The sequence below is a fragment of the Paramacrobiotus metropolitanus genome, unplaced genomic scaffold (assembly GCF_019649055.1).
Source record: "Paramacrobiotus metropolitanus isolate TYO unplaced genomic scaffold, Prichtersi_v1.0 Parri_scaffold0000011, whole genome shotgun sequence".
In the NCBI taxonomy this organism is placed as follows: Eukaryota; Metazoa; Tardigrada; class Eutardigrada; order Parachela; family Macrobiotidae; genus Paramacrobiotus; species Paramacrobiotus metropolitanus.
The window spans coordinates 1226712-1246450 of NW_026570231.1; the positions used below are offsets into that span (position 1 = coordinate 1226712).

The 19739-nt window shown below is 40.4% G+C and overlaps 5 protein-coding genes and 1 long non-coding RNA gene across 10 annotated transcripts; 1 reads left to right on the forward strand and 5 right to left on the reverse strand.

Moving 5' to 3' along the window:
• Positions 1-137: 137 nt before the first annotated feature.
• LOC129583736 (uncharacterized) lies at positions 138-6083 on the reverse strand. 4 transcript variants are annotated; one of them, XM_055475671.1, is made up of 10 exons: positions 4656-6083; positions 3551-4583; positions 3138-3352; positions 2629-2954; positions 2156-2478; positions 1954-2050; positions 1578-1684; positions 1194-1481; positions 724-969; positions 138-271 (listed from the first exon to the last, which is right to left on the reverse strand). In XM_055475671.1, the coding sequence occupies exons 1-9, from the start codon at positions 5640-5642 to the stop codon at positions 728-730; spliced, it is 3618 nt and encodes a 1205-aa protein (XP_055331646.1). In that variant the 5' UTR covers positions 5643-6083; the 3' UTR covers positions 138-271; positions 724-727. The 4 variants fall into 4 exon arrangements, with proteins under 4 accessions (XP_055331646.1, XP_055331647.1, XP_055331648.1 ...); XM_055475672.1 differs by lacking the exon at positions 138-271 and having other exon boundaries at positions 723-969; positions 4656-5708; positions 5841-6082; XM_055475673.1 differs by lacking the exon at positions 138-271 and having other exon boundaries at positions 723-969; positions 4656-4813; positions 5054-6082.
• Positions 6084-6537: 454 nt separating this feature from the next.
• LOC129583619 (lysophosphatidic acid phosphatase type 6-like) lies at positions 6538-9079 on the reverse strand. The gene is made up of 5 exons (XM_055475496.1): positions 8623-9079; positions 8162-8330; positions 7968-8064; positions 7750-7829; positions 6538-7588 (listed from the first exon to the last, which is right to left on the reverse strand). Exons 1-5 carry the CDS (start codon positions 8830-8832, stop codon positions 6762-6764), a joined length of 1383 nt encoding a protein of 460 aa, XP_055331471.1. The 5' UTR covers positions 8833-9079; the 3' UTR covers positions 6538-6761.
• Positions 9080-9349: 270 nt separating this feature from the next.
• On the reverse strand, positions 9350-13305 carry LOC129583638 (acireductone dioxygenase-like). Of its 2 annotated transcripts, XM_055475525.1 has the most exons (4): positions 12940-13305; positions 12735-12857; positions 10143-11492; positions 9350-9987 (listed from the first exon to the last, which is right to left on the reverse strand). In XM_055475525.1, exons 1-3 carry the CDS (start codon positions 13060-13062, stop codon positions 11184-11186), a joined length of 555 nt encoding a protein of 184 aa, XP_055331500.1. In that variant the 5' UTR covers positions 13063-13305; the 3' UTR covers positions 9350-9987; positions 10143-11183. The 2 variants fall into 2 exon arrangements, with proteins under 2 accessions (XP_055331500.1, XP_055331499.1); XM_055475524.1 differs by lacking the exons at positions 12735-12857; positions 12940-13305 and having other exon boundaries at positions 10143-11181.
• Positions 13306-13421: 116 nt separating this feature from the next.
• On the reverse strand, positions 13422-15023 carry LOC129583639 (acireductone dioxygenase-like). The gene is made up of 3 exons (XM_055475526.1): positions 14606-15023; positions 13938-14069; positions 13422-13745 (listed from the first exon to the last, which is right to left on the reverse strand). The coding sequence occupies exons 1-3, from the start codon at positions 14774-14776 to the stop codon at positions 13425-13427; spliced, it is 624 nt and encodes a 207-aa protein (XP_055331501.1). The 5' UTR covers positions 14777-15023; the 3' UTR covers positions 13422-13424.
• Positions 15024-15818: 795 nt separating this feature from the next.
• On the reverse strand, positions 15819-17239 carry LOC129583749 (uncharacterized). Its single transcript, XR_008689814.1, has 3 exons — positions 17034-17239; positions 16891-16951; positions 15819-16116 (listed from the first exon to the last, which is right to left on the reverse strand). It is a non-coding gene; the product is annotated as an uncharacterized LOC129583749 (long non-coding RNA).
• Positions 17240-18702: 1463 nt separating this feature from the next.
• Positions 18703-19707, forward strand: LOC129583774 (uncharacterized). Its single transcript, XM_055475734.1, has one exon. It carries the CDS (start codon positions 18937-18939, stop codon positions 19537-19539), a length of 603 nt encoding a protein of 200 aa, XP_055331709.1. The 5' UTR covers positions 18703-18936; the 3' UTR covers positions 19540-19707.
• Positions 19708-19739: the final 32 nt, after the last annotated feature.

Below are 19739 nucleotides of genomic sequence, written 5' to 3' on the forward strand. Positions count from 1 at the left end.
GCCGCAAGTACGGATACTTGCAGGTACCGCTGCACATTTATAGTATACACAGTACGTACTGTATTCACAATTCACAAGCATGCATTTAATCTGTTATGTCTTCAGTTCGATAAGCGACACACCATCCAGTGACGTACCTTTTTATTTTCGCGCTATATATCCTGAATCAGCGGCGGCTGGACAAGAGTTGCAACAGATGCATATTTCCGGCAGAACAAAACACGCAACCAGTATCCGCGGTTGACAATCGTTTCACCAATATTGTCAACGTCTACAAAAATATAATATGCCGCCCTGCAATATGTACGCAGATGCGCTAAAATTCTGTTTCACAAGTTCACTGTTAGGCATTCTTCGACAATATCTAGAAGTTTTTAGTTGTCGAAGATACTGACCTCACCGAGGCCGATTACTTACCCGTTCTAGTTGGTAAGAAATGCTTAAGAAAACCCCTTTCTGGTTGCGTAAAACATTTTAAGAAAGCCCCGCACTCCATCACCGCGGAACAGTATTTCACTTACTGCAGCACCTATATCGGCTCTTGGTTTTATGGTGTTCAAATTGACAACCCTTGTGTTGAATTTGTACTGAATTCGCGAGTGATCCTTCTGCTGGGCGGCTGGGCCTTATATATCTGTACTTACACATGAACAACACGCATACCAACTTATTGTGCGTTTTTTTTATTTTTTTGTGTTCGTAATGTTCAAACCCGCTACTGACTTCGCTACATTATGGTAGTTTCCGGCAAAGAACTTTCTTCCTCCCTTTCGGAGTTAATTAGAAAGACACGAGTTCCAGAATTTTTTGACACGCCTTCAGATGCATTTTCCGGCAGAACGGAATCTATTTCCGTCAAGATTGTTTCGTTCGATTGCTGACCATGCGACAAAGAGGATGCCAAGGTCAGAGCCATTCGATCCGGTCCAAGAAAATCATTTGAATCGTTGGACTTATGTTTTATAACAGCTAAAAGCAGATAACGACAGCATTATTTGCTCATGTTTCCAAAAACATGGGATTAAAATTCATGTAAAATACAAACGCGAACGGCTTCAAACCATAAATACAATACGAAATATCTGTATTTACAGTATCATTCCCGTGCGTATTGCATGATGGCATTTTGGCTTCGAAATCAAGTATGGTAAGTGCGCTATGATTTAAAGCACTCCTGATATTGCAAAATTTACCTCTTTTCGTAACTCTTTCCCGTTTTCTAAAAGAACCAGCAACAGTTCCTCTGATATGTACAGCGAGGATAAAAACTCCCTGCGCAGCGCTGAGGACGATGTAAAGGCATCCAAGACCAATTTTGATATTATCATCAACGCTGCATACGAAAAGAAGAAAATATCCCAGAAGCCATGTTCCTCCAAGCAGCCCTGTAGTGCCAACAAGATTTATAATGCTAAGTCGCTGAGGAGAATCTTGCCGCAAAGTTCGTTGGATAGTAATCTTTTGCTGTGTGTTAATCCGATCTGCACAAAACATAGAAATAAATAATTCTCAACCTATCGCGATAACATAATTAGGTTTCGTGTTTTTGTTGTATGGTTAATATTTATTCAACATACGCCGTATGTAGACAGTTAGCACCAAAATGTTGCACGCCGATACCACCGTTATCGGCACGAGAAAGGTCACTGCAGCAAAAACAACGTGATCGGGATCGAGCCAGCACCTGTAATAGTATTATATGATATCAATTCCACTTTCACTTGCTTTGAGTTGTTTTGTTTTGTCATTATTTATTTCGGTAGTTCGACTTCTAGAGCTAACGCGCACAGATGGAATACAACACAGAAAAAAAACTTCGAAAGACCAATTTGTGCGTACTATTCACTGTATGCAGCTATTCAGCAGTATACTTAACAACAAATACAAATTATATTACATAACAAATTATATTACATTCTGGTGAAATCTAAGAATTGTGCATCTTGCAGTTACCATCTTTCCTCCACGTCGTAAGCGTTGCCTTTAAATGAATTTTCCATGCTGTCTATATGACTGAGTCCCGCAATAAATGGTAAACTGAGAGGCAACACTAAAAACAAAAAACAATGTTTTAGCATTCGGGAATGCCAGATTCAGGGAGTCGACAGAGTGTTAACGGCTAAAAACTAATTTTAGAATTTTGTCTGTTCCGTACTCCATGCAATGCACCAGGCTTTCCATCTAAAACCGCGATAGTTATCACCAGGTATCACTTTGTTTTCTTCGGTAGCTGTCCAAAATTTGGATTTTAAAGTAGGTAGGAACATGCGATAAGCTTCGATTCCCATCCAAGCAAACACAACTAGCATCAGCCAATGGCATATAAGAGCCATGATTAAACAACCCGTTTCACTCTCTCCTTCGAGCGCGATGTACGTCAAGAGAAAAGATGTGTGAGCCAGGAAAATGCTAAGGACCAGGTTTAGTCGGGTGAAATTCCGGGGCGTCAATCCAATAAATTTTTGCCACACTGCCCATCTGTCCATCCACAATTATCAATTATATATTACTTGAATCATGTGTTTACTGTCTCTTGAGTTTTGACCTTCGAATTATATTATTCACAAGTTAACTATTTAAGTACTGATTTTTACTATATACGAAGCGACTTTACAAATAAATACGTACAGTAGGTGACAAGCAATGACAAAACAGCAAATAATCGAAACACTCAGACTGGCCATGGTGACAATGGTAGGCTCCAACGCTTTATAATAGCTGCTGTCGTCCAGATTGTCGCCGCTAACGATGCTTCCGCAAAGGTCAAGCAACATTGTGAACGGTGTGAGATGATTGCAGACACATTCCACAATTGTTCCTTCTTTCCACGTTGAATTTTTGTGGTTAAGAAAACATCCTTCAGTGGACCATCTTGCGGATACATTCGGGTCATGCAAAGATTTTTTATAATCCAAATACACACACCGATGCTCTTTGCGGCCAGAAATTCTGCCCTGAGGAAAAAATTCTCACTGTAGCAAGCACTGTTACACCGAACCATTATGTAATACTAGTTTTATTATATGTCTTGATTTCGTGTTACAATTATATCGAATAAGAGGCTTATTAATGCTCAGGTGCAAAGCATGGTAAGGTACCGGTACCCTGTACACTTGTGCAGTAAAGTGTCCACATACTTTGAAAAGATTGTCCACTTTGTGTGTAATGGACACCATCTCTTTGTGAGACCGGGAAGTGTTTTGGATTGCTGCGGAAACTAATACGGATCCGGTCCTTCTAGCATTACGCTTTGGCATTTCCAAAGGATCTCCAAATTTACAAATTCGAAACTTCTGTAGAGCCATTAAGGAGTAAGAAAAGACGGCATTTGTATTCGGTGGTAGGGACTGCACTAAAAAAGGGCTATACTGACAACTGCGGTTTGATAACAAACCAGACGCACTACTTTTAACGCAAAGGTCACCACTATATGCTTTCAAAGTATATTTCAAAAGTTACGTTACTTTAGATATAAATTAATATTACCGTAATCAACTTTAACTTTGGAAAGCGCTAGTTACTAATAGCGCAGTTATCTAAAATCGCTCACCGAAGTCATTGAATTCATGTCGTAATGCTTCTTCATTGAGTTCCAGGCGCGAAACTCCCATAAAAATCTCGTCCAGAGAATACTTTGAAAAGTATGCATCCATAGTATGATTAGGAAAGATTTCTTCGACGGTCACCACTAGTTTCAGTGTTGCAGATATAGATTGAAATTCGCTAGTTGAATTTACAATAAAGGCATTAATATATACGGAAATGTAGTCCTTAAAGATTTCCTTTGCTTCTTCGCCCGGAGGTGCGATGGTGTGCAGTTTTTCTAAGGTGTCTAGCACTAACGTCGCCACTTCGTTGCCTTGTTGGGTAGATTGCGGAGACTCAATTTCTCCACTCAGATCTAATCCCAATATGGCATCGCAGATCGTCACAATCAGATCCACCGCGTCCAGCGTTAGTCCAAACCAAGGATCATCATTTACGGACGAATCAGTGAAATTAGCATGCATATACAAGTCTATAATATCAACGGCATCTTCGATAGCGGAAAATCTGATTGGAGGATGTTGTGCTAACTCTGTCACTGCTTCCAGGGTGGCATTTATCGCTTGTACTGGATACTGCTCGAAATTTGTGACATTTGCGTAATACTCTAACACAGTATAGGGGTCACCTGGCCGTTCCGTAATTTCAACTGTTGTGCTGAAAGGAGATGCAGTTGTCATCGTGGAGGTCACTGTCTGCGCTGGTGTGGTCAAGGATTCTGTAGCGGTAGACAAATCTGGTTCGGTTGACAATTCTGATGTCGAAATCGTAAGGATTGGGTCGTTCGTAGTGGTGATGTCCACAGCAACCGTATTAGTAGCCGGCATTGAAGTTTCGCCGAGAGAATTGCGGATGTGTGCGAGCACAAATGTTAACATGCCAAATTTCCGGCAATGACATGTTACGATCCCGTGGCCCACGTTAATTATCTTCGCTAACTGACAGTCGTGTTCACTCCAGTAATTTTCTCCTTGAGGTAGCATTATGCAGAAGAGACTGTATTCCGTTTTGCTATCCAATCTTCGGAACGAATCTGGCTATAAAAGATCATGAAATTGTTAATGCTCTGCTCAACAAGGGCTTCAAGTCGCAAATAAATGGTTACAAACCAGTAGAAAAAGCGGAAAGGTAACTTTCAAAAAATATCCTGTGGTGTTCGTCTGCAAATCCGAGTTGTTGAATGGGGATAGTAGTCCAATTGTCCAACTTGTTGTTGCAGCGATTTCTAGTATGGATTCTGTCTGGACAATTTGTGTCGGGATTTCTGCTACAAAAGTCCGCTCGGATGCGGTAATTAGGATATTCGCCAAATACGGCTCAGAGCTGCTGAGATTATTATGTGAACGGCAAAAATTTTTTAAAACCTCCGTGTCAATTTCGGCACAGAGAATAGATTGCGAATTTTGTATCCAGTCTATTTCGCAGTTATCGGAAAACAAATCGTCGTTTTGAGAGGTCGCTGTATCGAGAACATATAAGGACTGACTTGTTGTTTTTACGGTCTTACAATTCGAAGACAAGTCGACAATTCGATGCGCAAAAACTGGCCAGGTGTCACCGGAATTGTTAATCACTGAAGAACGCCACGAACGGTGATATGTCGTCATCGTTGCTATCACTCCTGACCAGAACTGTATGGATATATTTGGTTGTAGAGTGACCGCTTCTTGAGCAACCGTAAGAGGTACGCGGAAAAATCGATGGATGACATCTTCAAAAAGGTCAGTTTCCAGTTCTGACAGCAATCCAGTCTGCAGTGGACGACAGGATCTGTAATTGTAAAATCGCCGCACAGCCTTCACGAAGTCCGACGCAGTAAGATCTTCTGGAGTCTCCAGAAATGTAGGCGAATCAACGGTCATGTACCAACAACAGCAACATGTAGACAAGGTGTTCCCGCATTCACATGTTGATGAGGTATTAACAGTAACAAAACATCTGGCACTCACTGCTTCCCAGTCACTCCTGGCTTGTACAGAATGATTTCCCGGCCCGCTTGTAGGTCTTCGATTTATCGCTTCCAGTTTTCCGACCGCTTTTGATGTGTGTAGGTGGATGGTCATAAAAGTAGTAATAAATGAAGCCGAAAGTAACATTTCATTTGCGAATTTCACGTCGTATCTACATTAAACTTCCAGGCGATGCAGATATACCGTAGACAACTGTAGCAGTACGACACAATGGATAGACGTTAATCACGAGTACACGCAGTGCTCATGTTACTTAATTTGACGGGTTCAGTTGACAAATATATATACAGCCGCACATTGCTGTGGTTATTTTAAAATACTTACACTGTTTTTAGGGACAATTCGAAACTGATGGTCACTGGTTATTAGATGCAACACAGTGAACACACAATCTTAAACTTTCAAAAGTTCAGTAATAAACTGTTTTGAATCTGCTCTTGCATTATTCGTCATTGTTTATGTGGCTGATTAACAGAAAGGCATGCATGGTGGCCTATAGCCTATCAATCACAGCACAGCAAGCGGCTAGATTACGATGATCGAAAGGTCACCGTTGTTTAAACGTTCATAGGTTGGGTGTACAAATGTCTGTCAATACTGTCTGACAGATTTATGGATAACGCTATCTGGTAGGTATAAGAAAGATACAGGAACATATATACAGCATTACAGCCAAAGCTTATGATTGTTGGCACAGCTAGTTAACTGTGTCGGCATAGCAATACCGTACACTTACTGCAGTGTGATATGCAGTTCCTGTCGGAATCGTCTTTTGTTGTAGGGGTTATCTTCTACGGACTGTAAAACAATTTATAAACATGCGTTTTCTTAGCGCAAAGCATTGCACGCAGCTATCGTACTGTACCTGCGAGTACCCCATATAAGCCAGTTAATGCCGAAATCCGATTAGTGGAGAACTGTAACAGCACCGACGTACGCTATGCTGTCGATACTGTTCAAAGGTCAACGGGTGCGTCGATCCACAGAGGAATGCATAACAAAAATTTCCCATAAATTTCGTATTTGTTCTTGTTTTGTTTGTCTAACAAAATTTTATAGTACCCCGTTATGCGCACGCAGGCGAAACACACATTAGCACCTCCACATCACTTTTTACAAACACAAGTTTCGGTAGCAAGCTAGAAAGCATTGCTTGCTAACACAATTTAACACAAGTTAACTAAAACAGTGAAACAGTAACAATTATCAGCTGGTTGAAGATGTAACAATTTATTTATATAAACATCATTTTTCTTTCTTCCCTGCAGTAAAATAAGAGCCCTCGGAGTCATCAAGATCTTGCAACGGTTCCGTGTATGCCGACTTCAACGAACAGAGGTCTTTTAAGTGGCGCTGATTGATAGCCAGCTCACTGAGAAATTCTTCAAATTTCTCAATGGTATACACGGCCACCGCACTATACGCTCCTCCTCCCTCAATGGGCAGCTCCTGGTCCTGGCCTAGATATTTCACCCGCACAAAGAACTGCCCCTTCTCATCCTCCAACAACTCGAACCGCAAATCCGCCGCATACGGCGGCCACTGACCATTGAAGATTTTCAGTGCAATCACCAGCGAGATCATCATGGAGTCATGACACGCATATACCTCCATCTTATAGCGGTTCTTGCGCTGTATGACCCCAAACATATTGTCCAGTACCATGCGCAGTGCCGGTCCACAGGCCAAACGAAGAAGTTCCCGTTGTATTTGCAAGGAAGGATCGTTACCGGTTACCATGCGCGCCAAAATTTGTACGGCGTAATTGTCGATCTTGTCGAACCACTCTCTGAGCACTGGATGCACTTCCATATCGTGGGCTAATCTGGCAGCAACCTCGTCTCGTAGGTCAACAAAATCGAGACGGCGTTTATGGGTTTTCAGGTCGTAATCGATGGCCTGTTCCAGGGCATCACGATCGGCAAGCAAACCAGTGATTTCGTGCATATGCTGTGTGATGCGTTTGCTTAAGCGATTGAGGGCACCACAAAAGGTATGGTTCGGATACAGAATTTCGTCCTCTTCGGTGGTAGCGAAAACAGTGAGTGGCTCCATATTTACATATTTTGGGTCTGTAAAAAACAGAAAGTCTACTTGAACACACAGCACACATTTCGGTGTTCTTATTATCCTAATGCAAAAGTAACAGGTATTCGAATCGAACACAAATTTATACTGATAAAAAGCATCATAAATAAAAAGATGTAAGATACTGTACTAACAAGAGTAGTACCATTCGCTACAGTGTTGTACATCCCCGACACCATCCATACCGCTGATTCGGTCGTCCTCGTAATGTTGGTAGAACGAATGCTGTACGAAAAAAAAATAATTGGTTAATTTGTTAACCATATAAAACCAAAACAAAGTTCTCTTTCGTGGCTGAAAATCGGCAGATTACACTTTACAGTATAGTACCAGTATTTTCTTCTTTATGCATGCGCAACTTACAACGTCTGATCGCGATCAAAGTCTGGCTTCAGCAGTTTATGTCCTTCGATGTATTCCTTTCGCAAATTCTGACCAAGGTCATACATTTGTCTCTTCCCTGAATATGGAAAAATCAAATTACTACCTTTTAATATAAGTACCAGAAGTGAAAAAAGATTACTGAGTGCAGCAAACGTATTTAACGCGGTATGCACCTGGTTTCGTTAGCTGACCGGCAAAAGCACCGCCCTTAAAAGTGACGCTTCGGGATAAGCTTTCAAAAAGGCCCATTTCTAAAGGTTGCCCTCGTAAATCTTTTACAACGTACGGCAGCACCCCGACATCCGGTGGATCCGCCATCAGGTCATCCAACGACCATGTGACCTATGAAAACATTCAGAATTTCACAAGCGTTATCGATTCTGTTGTAAAAGGTTCGCTTTGAAATTGGAAGAAATGCTGTTCTTAGTACCTGTGCTCATAAAAAAATTATCCAGAAATATAGTTAGTGAATTATGTTACATTGCTTATCATCCTGTTGACCCACTATACTCTATCGCAATAATATGGTAACAGGAGTTGTAACCGGTAATATAAAAAACAATTTTGCTTAGTAAATCAAAATTGTTTACTTAATACTGTATATACTGTATCTATAGTATTATTTTAGACGTACTTGTTCCAAGTAAGGCAATATTCGTAGAGGGGTACGTGCACCATGTCGTACGAACACCTGTACATGCCGCAATTTAAGATTAGACAAATTATTCGGGTTCATGGCGTCCGCATAAACGAGGTTCCGATTCACACGGTCCTTTACGAGTAAAACCAGTGAAATAATTCCAGAACCGGCCGCAATCTGCCGCATAAAAGCGCGCCTCCACATTTTGTCGGTACTTTATAATACTGCAGCAATATAAAATTTTTATACGCTAGTGCATTGTCAACGCACTACGGACGAGTGTTTCCATAAGATACTACGATATGGAATAAATACCAGGATAAACCCGAAATGATCGTTGAGCATAGTTAATATAGTTTCTCAATGTGATGCAACTGTCATATTATATGCAAGTTATATAGGTAAGCTATTTTCTTGAATTTTGTGGACTTGGAATCATTCGCACTGCACTCCGTACCACGAAAACTGTGGTTTGATTGCAATCGCAATGTTTGTTGCCAAGTAGATCTTCCTGCGCACAACCAACTGATTAAAATTGACAACGATGCCGCCGCTCACCCAAAAAGTTATGATCAGCACCATCGAAAGCGCTGACAACCTCGAACGCTGGGTTTAATTTCTGCTAATCCCATCCGCTAACACGTGCCCCAAGGTTAATGTTTCATGTGCGAAGGGAAAAAGCACATGTCTTATATCAACATCATAATTTTGTCATTTCAAGTTAAGAATTTACTAGTTGATAGCGGTTGCAAAATACTGTGATACAATACGCCAGTCAGGGTCAGGTACAGAAATGAGCAGCAACAGATAAATACATTTAAGCGAAGAAAAAACTTTTATAATTTAAAATCCACATATGCACTGCAGCAATATGGAAAACGTTCTATCTGTATCACGAAAAAATAACAGTTTTCATCATTTAACTCGAGCATGTACATATTCCGATGCAACTTCATAACAACAAATTACAGCAACTAAGAGTGAATAAGGCGTTGTTAATCATAGCTGAATCTCTGCAACAGCCTTCTGGTCCTTATAAAACACTCGCCTATATCACTGCGTCAGTCCGCTGCCGCCAGTTTTCGTTTCTTTCTTCCAGTAAAAACCGCTTCGGGAGTGGTCATCGTCGCAGGCTTATCGGACGTCCCAGTACGGCACACAATCACATCGGCCATGACGGTCACCACATCGTCCTTTAAACAGCCTTTCTTCTTCGGATTTTGACCAAACAAAATGGCGTAATCACAAAACTTTTCGTATCCCCAGAATTCATGGTCCTTATCGAAAGGGAAGACTATGCTGTCATCCTCCGTCACCCAGCCCACATTCACCATTTCAGCATCTTTTCCTGTGCTCAACCTGGGAATGAAGAAGAAAACAATTAACCTATGCTAAGAGATGCGCGCCAGATTTTCTTTGGTTTACAAAATTATCCGGCGTCCATCATCAATAGTTAGTATGCATACATCGCAGTAACGGATAGATGCTAATTATCATTCGGTGCAAATGCTTACTGCATTTTGAATTTCACTTCAAATCGATCGTCGGCAGTGTATTTGGTGCTCTCAAGGTCTTCGTCCGTTAAGTACAAGTCGACAGACAGATACTTGTTGATTCTTTTTTTCTCCCGGATCCGACGATGCAGCCTGACGCCTAAACGCCAGCGTCCCGCACTCTCCGGCAGCCCCAAATCCGCCATGGTGACACCTTTCGAGAAGACGATCGGTGAATCTTCCTTCAGGTTCACATATGTAGAGAGATTCTCGAATCTCCATTCAAGATTGAACCGGACCGGTCGAGGCAGACTGTAGCATTCTTTGCTGCTGACGCTAACAGGAATATTTGACCACAATTTTGCCTCCATGTCGTTCTGGAGAGTTTACCAAGAGACAGGAGCCAATCATCAGTTCGACAATACTGCAGCGCGGAGACCGCTAGTGATCCATAAAACAATGAAGATAAGGTGCTCTCACTTGTCAGTCACACACTCACACGTCATGCATGCACGCTCGGACTGCTTGCAAGTTGCTTCTTGATTAAAGTACTAGTACTGTGGCAAGTGATAAAGCCTCGAAATGGCACAACTTGCCGTCCTGAAAACAGTTATTTTTCATTCTTTCTTTCAGTTATCAAAGTTCCTAAATACGAAATGTGTACAGAAATTTCAAATATGGGCATATTTTATCTCGTACACGAAATACGTTGTTCGGTGGGGCCACGGCCCCTTTTAACGTGATTTTTTCCCTCAAACTTCCTCCCCGGGTAGGAGTGCATTCCGACATATTTTTGTTGTTGTTACCTTTTTAATGGTAAATTTGCAAAAAAACTTGTTAATTTTTAACAATTTTACTGGTCAACTTACTCACGGATTCATAAAGACTTAATTTGAAGCGAAAATCTTTATAAAAACAATAAAATGCAATACAAAAAATAACGATATGATCACAACGGCTTATCCAACCGTACAAAAATTCAAAAATTCGCTGTTTCGAATCCGTCAGCATTAAAACGAAAGAATAAATCAAGAATGGCATCGTATTCTCTGAATTTAGAAATTACAACACAGAAAGTCCATGCTTGGATAAGTAGGCATCTCTGGCCGGCAGTTGATCAGCAGCTTGGCCACGGTTGTGGGGAGTCCACACGGGAACGCCGGCAAACAAGCGCATGGCTTTGATATACTTTCTCCCATCAACTGTAAAACGATGGTAGATTCCCGCTGGAAGGACGATAAAGTCACCCCTCTCACATGCAATGCGAATCCACTTATCATCGCAGTCGCGAACATCAAAATATCCACTTCCCGCCAAAATAAAACGCACCTCCTCATCCGTATGCAGATGTTCGTCAAAAAATATGGCTACCTAAATTCAAAAATCGCGGAAAGTACAGTACCGAGTACTCACACAGGTCACACAGACTGACACAGTAAAATTAACAAGGACCAGCTGCCACTAGCAAACAGCAGTTCAGGAATCACCACTTACCTACCTACATTGTTATATAAAATATACACCGCAAGGCTCGAGTAAAAGCTTATTAATTTGTGCAGGTGCATAATAAAACTCAAAATTATTTAAACCTCCAATTGACCAATTCACATAAAGGACGGACTAGCATTCTATTGGTCGATTGTCACGTGGTCGCTTGCTAATATCGTCCAGCAGGTGTAGATTCTACAGACTGCTGCTGCATTTGTTGTGTATTTCACTGCTTTCACTTTTTTTCTGATCTTAAAAAGTGAAATTTTTTTAATTGGCTAAGGGGCCTGATAGCTACATATTTTTTGGAAATTTCGCCAGGGAATTTTCTCTTTAATACAGGCTATGTTAAGAAACACAGGCCTAATTCTTCAACAGCTGAGTTTCGCCGCGCAGTTTTGCTTGCATAATGGTGGATTCGTTTTTCTGGCTGCAGCAGATTTCGAAACGCAGGATGCCAATTCAGCTGTGCTATCGTTATCTTTGAGATGTAAGCCCCCAGGATAAATCTACAAAAATGTACGCGTAGTCGCGTACGTGGACGATTTTCCATGAACAGTAGGGAAGCAATGGAGCGAAAGTCAAACACCAGCATACAGTGGATGTTTTCTGGGCCTTGCTCATCGCCACTCTGCACACACAGTGGCACACCGAGCCATACACAACGGTTTTTCTAAGAAAAAAACAAAAATGAAAGCAAGTCTTGCTTAAGCTTCTACATTTAATTATTATAATGTTTTTGTAATTCGTGAATATATTTGCGTTCAGCTGTGATCGTACCTTCTTGTTTGACAACTGCTTAGCCAGCATGATCCGTGCTGGTAGACGCACTTGAATCGTCTCGCGAATGATCTGTTTGACTGACTCCACCACTCATATTAATTTTTTGGTCGAAACTAGCGACTGAGTAAATAAAGCGCAGTAAAAAAACATTTTTTATGAGATGATATCCAGATTCCTACGATTTTCACCTAGTCATTTAGTGTCGAAAGCAATGCTGTAACTGCATATTGTACACAGCGATCTACACCTGCTGAAAATGCGAGACGGAAACCACGTGACTAGCTTACCACGTGGTTGAATATGTGAATTGGTCAATTATCAGGTAATAAGTATTATTGTTACCTTCTTGTTGAATTCATCACCCATCTTCTCTGGAGAAATCTCTACAACATCACGGTACCCACACTGCGATGCTTGAGGGATATTCTGCAATGCATCGTTTTCATTCGTCGAGGCCAAATCGATCTAAAAACGCAACCATTCTACAGTCTGCTAAAACACACAAATAAAAACTAGAGTAGATACTTAAACAGAATTCTTTACTAACATGTGCAGAGAATATTCCAGTGCGTTTGTGCAAATCTTCTTGGCTCACAATCTGTGGAGGGTCCAAATGATTTTCTAGAAACTGATCTTTCACGGGATCCTGCATGTACCATGCACGCACCATGACAGAAGCGTTTCTTCTAACTATCGGACAGCCGAAGAGATAATACTTAAAGATTTATTTAACAATCGCAACCTGACTGGAAATTTGGAATGCAGCAAACAATAAAAATATTTAACTAACCATACAATACAGTCATACAGATACAACTATTCACTACTGTACGTATTAAAGTGCATAGACAGGGATGAAATGTTCCAAACCGAAAACAGAATCTGATGACATTTTAGTGGAAAGCAAAAACTCTCATACTCGCAGCCCTTGTGGGGCTGCAATTTCGGCTACAATCCGGTAAAATTAACCGAAAGTTCAAGTTCTAAGCTAGTTAACCATAGTACCAGTGTTAATTAATGTTACAGTATCAGTTATGCTGTCGTTTGTTGTCGCCGAAGAACTTGTTCCACATACTGTTTTCTCGCCGGATGAGTATCGCCATCTTTATTACGATAAAAAGCAGTCCAAACCGGCGAGCCAGCAAACATTCGCATGCACTTCATGTATTGGTTGCTGTCCAAACTGAACCGGTGGTAGGCGCCTTTCGGAATGTTAATGAAGTCACCTTTTTCAAAAACCAAACGGATCCATTGATCGGTCTGCACGTCCCGAACATCCCAATAGCCATTTCCATCCAGGACAAACCGCACTTCATCATCACCATGTATGTGTTCATCATAAAACATTCGCATCTGGAGCGTAAAATTGCTGATTTTACCTAAATCTTTTTTTCTCGCGATCGTATACGATATGCATCTCGTGTAAAGACTAGCAGTATATTATACTGTAGAAATTAAAATATTACACAGATTGTGATACACCTAATTAATTTGCTTATGACCAGTAAGTCCTGTAAGGTGACTGTAAAGTGAGTGTAAACTTACAAGTGCATCGAACTTGTCTCCTAATCCTTTTGGGGACACGTCAATGATGTCGCGATAGTCATATTGATCCAAATTCGGAACTGAGCGCTTAAGGGTTTCTTCTTGTTCTTCTGCAGATATTGTCAATTGCACCTAGTAATTTACGATAAATTAATTAATCTGGGTACGGTTTTGTATTGTAACACTGCTTTGCCGTAGTACAATGCCATAGTAGAATATATAAAATGTTACGATCGAATTAAGTTGTTAATTATGTAATTTATGTTGTATATTATGCAGTGTTAACCAGATGTTGATTTTTATCGTATCAGTGAATTATGGTTAACATTATACAGTGCAAAACTTATGGAACGCATGCGAAACTACTTTAAGCGAGAGAAAACAAAAATTTTTTTGAAGTTTTTAGTATTCGTTCTATGCATGCGCCATTAGTTTAATGGAGTTTTACGTACCTTTGTCGTCTATCCCAACTACGTCTTAACTTTTAAATGTCGGTAAAAACGAAAAACGGAAATTATATAAGTGGTCACTAAAGTGGAATATTTTAAAATTGCAGTTGAAATCCGGTCAAATCCCTGGACCTTACGAAAACGTTCGAACGTACTGTAAGTACTTATGAAATTAACAAAGTGAAAATTAATGAAAATCTAACGTGAATCACCACTTACTTTCCGGTATAAAACGCCGGTACGGCGGAAAAGCTCTTCCGGTGTAATGGTTTCATCGCCCTCAGGAGTTTTGTCAAATTTCTTGGATTCGTTGGGCGCTTGGTCCAAGCTCTGATCCCTTAGCCAGTATATGCGAGCGCTAATTTGAGGCTGACGGTGAGTGTGTGCCATAATTATATATATCGTACAACATCCAGAATGTTAGATATGTAATATAAGTACTCTTATACAAAAAATGACCAGATGACCATCAGGTCGGTGATTCTGAAGTGAGCCCGTAAGTTACTCCGCTAATTACTTCTTAAAAGCGTCGTCCAGATGGCACAGAATTTACTTTACCGCTTTGTTGGAACCACATGTTTTTATGTCGCTAACTACAGAAGATAATGTTTGGACTGTACACCGCCGGCTCACTAAATTGTTGCACAACCAGTTTATTTTGAACTTGCCGAGTTATAAGTAGTTATATAACCCACGTTAATGTAAAATGCTTACTTGGGCTAAGCTGTACTTTTTGTGGAAAGCTTTTGAATCAGACAATAGAGCAGCACTTGCCCCAGGTTTATCTCAAAGTGGACAAGTTGACAGCTAAACAGCCTCAACATTATTATAACAATAATTTGGATAATAATTATCCAAATTGTTAATAAAAATGCGCAACAAGTGTCTGCTAGTTGCTACTGGCTAACTAATAACTAATCTAATACGGTATTTATAAAACTGCAATAGTCTGCGATAGACCAAAACGCATAATTATGTTAGCAACTTATGGTTAGCATAATACTAGTATGCTAATACCTAACTCTCGGCAAAAGATGCTGCACAAAATGCAGGTCTATGACATTAATATTGATAATATATTATATTATAATTATTAATGTCATAGGCCATCTGTGCAGCATCTTTTGCCGAGAGTTAGGTATCAGTTTTTTCGTTTTATGCATAGAAGTATCTGAGCCCGTGCGGTATTAAAAGTGCAGTGCTTGTACTGTTGTACGTACTTCAACGCCTGTATTTGGAGAACAAAACAATGAAATTCGGAAAGTTTTACTTCCGGTGTGTCTCAATCCCTCGTCAGAAATATTATATAGTTTAATAACAACTTTTGAATTAGCCTTAGATATTACAGATTACCTCCTTTTTTATATAAAACTTACGAATATGAAACATTTAGATATGGATATCAGATACCATTTTGTATTTATTTCGGCATGTTTCACATAACTAGTTTTACACAAAAAATCCAACATCCGAGACATACTTTCTCATGAAAACACCAACATAGTTAAGAAAAAAAATCGATTTGGATAATCCGCTAGAAGCATAAACGGAAAACTGACAAGAGGACAGAAATTGCAAAAGAGCCAGCATGGATAGCATTAGCGACTACTAAATGCATAACAAGTTAATCATCACCACGATGGCAAGGACAATCATGGATGTCGACATCCACGCACTTCCCGGTGAATTCGCGTCTGGCAAGGGACCTGGAGAGCAATACTTCATCTGCACTGCAAAACATATTAATTTTGAAACATCAGCATGGTTATCTTACTTACAATATGATATTTTCAGATGCACAACAATTTCACTCAAGTTTTACTTGACCGCAACAGATGCTGCATTCCAGATCTACTGCATTCAAGAACGATCATTTGTTATAGAAAAGCGCTGCATGTTAGGACTTTTAATGCACCAGCAACAAAATTGCTGTGCATGTCGACATGCAGTTTTCAAACAAAACCTCTTAAATTAAAAATTTGTGTTTTTGTTAACGGAGCATTTGGCCAATAAATAAAGCGAATGGAAAAATCGAAATTTCGACATAAACATTCTGTAATGTTTTAGAGCCAACTGCAATGGTCAGGACAGTGCAACAACAACGCATTAAATTCATTTATTATTTTTTAAAAATTTATTATTTGAAAAAGAAACAGAAAAATGGCAAAAATAAGTTATGGACCCTTCATATACGCACCACCAATTACGCACTGACTGCCACTTTTGAAACAGGCATGTCGACATGCAAATAAGCAATAAAAAGACATATGCATGTCGACATCCAAATAAGCAACAAAAAAGGCTTAAATCAACTCAAATTTTAATACGTTAAACTTGTCCCTGCTGCACTTTAAAATACCTAAAGAAAACTTCTTTAGTAAAAAATCTAGTTTCTGCTCGCTTCCTATGTTTAAGGTACCAAAAAGGACTAATATTCCCTTGAATCGAAATTCATTTTATCGTTTGGTAGCTGAAAATAGCGCTCTACTTCAGAATTGCATTACCTGTTGCTTTACTGCATGTCCTCGTGCACATTTGTCCATCTAAGCAGAGCCTCCCAAGGATCTGGAAATACAAATGCACACACTAATTTGACACGTGCTAGCTTTATGACGTTTAAATTGGAAACTTTTCGATAAGCTCTTACCCTAAAACTGGTCCAAAATTGCTGTGGGTCCTCGCATCATTGCAGACTGTGTCGAATGTTGCACTTTTATCCATAAGCATGCCGTGCGTGACAGTACCACGCATAAATCACTGTCGCGCATAAATATCAACACTAGCTGCGTTTTGTAAATGTTTTGAAATAAAATTTGGCTGTCGACAGCCATAAAACAAAAAACGTCAATGATTCAAAACAAAATACCAGAAACCATTTCAAAAGCACAGATAAAAAGTCGAGAATTGCCATTACCAAAACTGGCTGTCAAAATCAGCTTGGGCGCAACGGCTCTGAACGTGAACTTGTGGTGAGCACTGAAACTGTAATGCAGCCAATCAGAAGCAGCATGAAAGTAGCCTACAGTGAGCGTAGTCGGCAGCAAAAGTAATGCAGCCACCGCGTGGGCAATGTCAGGTATTTTACAGTTAACGTCTTGCCTCCAACTAAGTAAACTGGAGCAGTTTGTTTTTTTGTTTCTAAGGACGTTTGCTTCTCTTTTGCGATTTTTGCTTTTGAGGATAATTCTTGTCGGTCAACCGATCATGTCCTTGCTCAGAAACTATGCCTTTGATAATTGATTACTTACCAAGGTTCTGCAGAAAAGCTTTGATGCTCTATAATGGCGACACATGTATCAAAATCGCTTTTTAGGTTATGTGGCGAAGCGAGGCGAGGCGATTAATGTCGGTCGACCGACAAAGCTTTCGCTTTAGCTGCACTATCTTAAATTGTTATTTGCAATGAACCAGAACCGCGACGGTATTGGGACTGTTGGCAATTAACATGGGCGGTCGTAGTGCTGATCTTGGAATTTGGCTGGTTTATTTTTTTTATTTTTCTGGAATTGTTTCTTGCTAAGCGACTACTTACATGATGGTCGACCGACAAAGTTTACTTACATGATGGTCGACCGACAAAGTTTTTGTTCTTCTTGTATGGAGTCTGCTTCTGTTTAACGTTTTGGCTAAACAGTTGCGAAGACGCGGGTACGAGTTTCGAATAAATTTTGTAACTTCGATATGTTTTCGTATTGATATAAATCATTACATAAGATCTGCTGCCAAAATCATGCCGTCGGCACATTTTATGATAAACGGCTTAACATTTGAGGTATATTGATACAGTTTAGAACAAACTTTTTGACAAGGGAATAAGAAACAAAATTCAATTCCTATGTACTATCGAGTTTGTTGTTATCGAGTGTATGACTGTCAAAAAAACTCTATAGTAATGCCAGACAGCTGACAGAATGATATGCAAATCTGAAATCCGTATTTGCTTCCGCAGCTTCCGCTCAGGCAAGAACTTACCAATAGCTGCAACTGTAGTACTATAGTCTCACACTATAGTAAGTAAATTCTGTTTAATTAATTCTGTTTTTGTAACAAAATTTGTAACCTAGTAATTGTTATTCGTTCAATACCGGCACGGTCAATGGCGAACTGAACAAATAAGTACTTACAATTAGGTACTAAAGTACTGTACTAGTTAGTAGTACTAACTTAGTACTCTGTAGTCTGTACTTGGCTCAGGTAAACGTGAAAAAGATTTGATCCGGAAAATTCGTCAGGTGGCAGCTACGTTTAGCAAAACACTAGTAGCAGCGTAACTGAATCATACATAGACCATGCTAGTAGGATAGAAGTCCCGCACTACCAGTCAACGCAGCGGCTAAAAATCCTAAACAGGCTAAACTCCAGAAAAACAAGCGCACAAATGACAAAGAGTCCGAAGAGTTTTAAAATCTGATGATTGATCTGTTCTTTTGATGTGACGAGTCTTATTATAAACTCCGAAATGCTGGATCACCATTAATTCAGTAACTCTGCACACGTGATTAGTGATTGGTATTCCACGCTCTTGGCAGTCACATCGGTACCAAACCGAGATGCATTTTCATCGTTTGGTTAATCTTCTGGACAGATTACCTTTACATCTTAGGCATTCGATATTCACAGTGCCGCTGCTCGGGTCCAGAAATGGTTATACTCTGTGTACATGTAAATCCTTTTCCACGGCGATCCCATCCGTGGCTATCGCGCAGCCTGATAAATCGCCATCCTCTTCTACAGACGACCGACCAGTGCAGTTCTCGACTAGCCGAGCCTTCCTCCACAAAGTCTTTAAAGTGGATAAGGATAATGCAAACACTGTCAACTCTCGGGTCGTGGCTGTGAGCCTACTGGTGTTTATGGTATATTTCTTTTATCTGCGCGAGGAGAACGATCTGGACCGCTACATGGAAACTCCGCTGTGGGATCGAATACCCGGGTTGGAAAAACAGACGGTCATGGTTCTCATTGAACAGCTCGAAAAGGCTGGCAAAGATCCCAGTCTGGCAAAAGCCAGGCTGGCTGAATTGCAGGCCGAAGAAGCTGCCGGGATGGCACCGCACTTCCGGAAACCTCGATTGGTTTCCATTCATCCACCGGAATATACTCCTGCGAAGGAGCTAGAACATCGCAAAGCTGCACAGAGTGGAACATCATAGTTGTGGTTTCTCTTGCTTTACAATTGATGTGATCGTCTCTGCTGTATTAAGTGGCACTAGCCTATCCCGCCTATCAGCCTATGTAATGTTGTGATTTTGAACCGAATAATATTCTGTCGGGTTTTTTTCTCCACCTGATCAGGCTGATCATAATATTAGTGAACTGCACTTCGATATTTGCAGCAACAGTGGTGAAATTT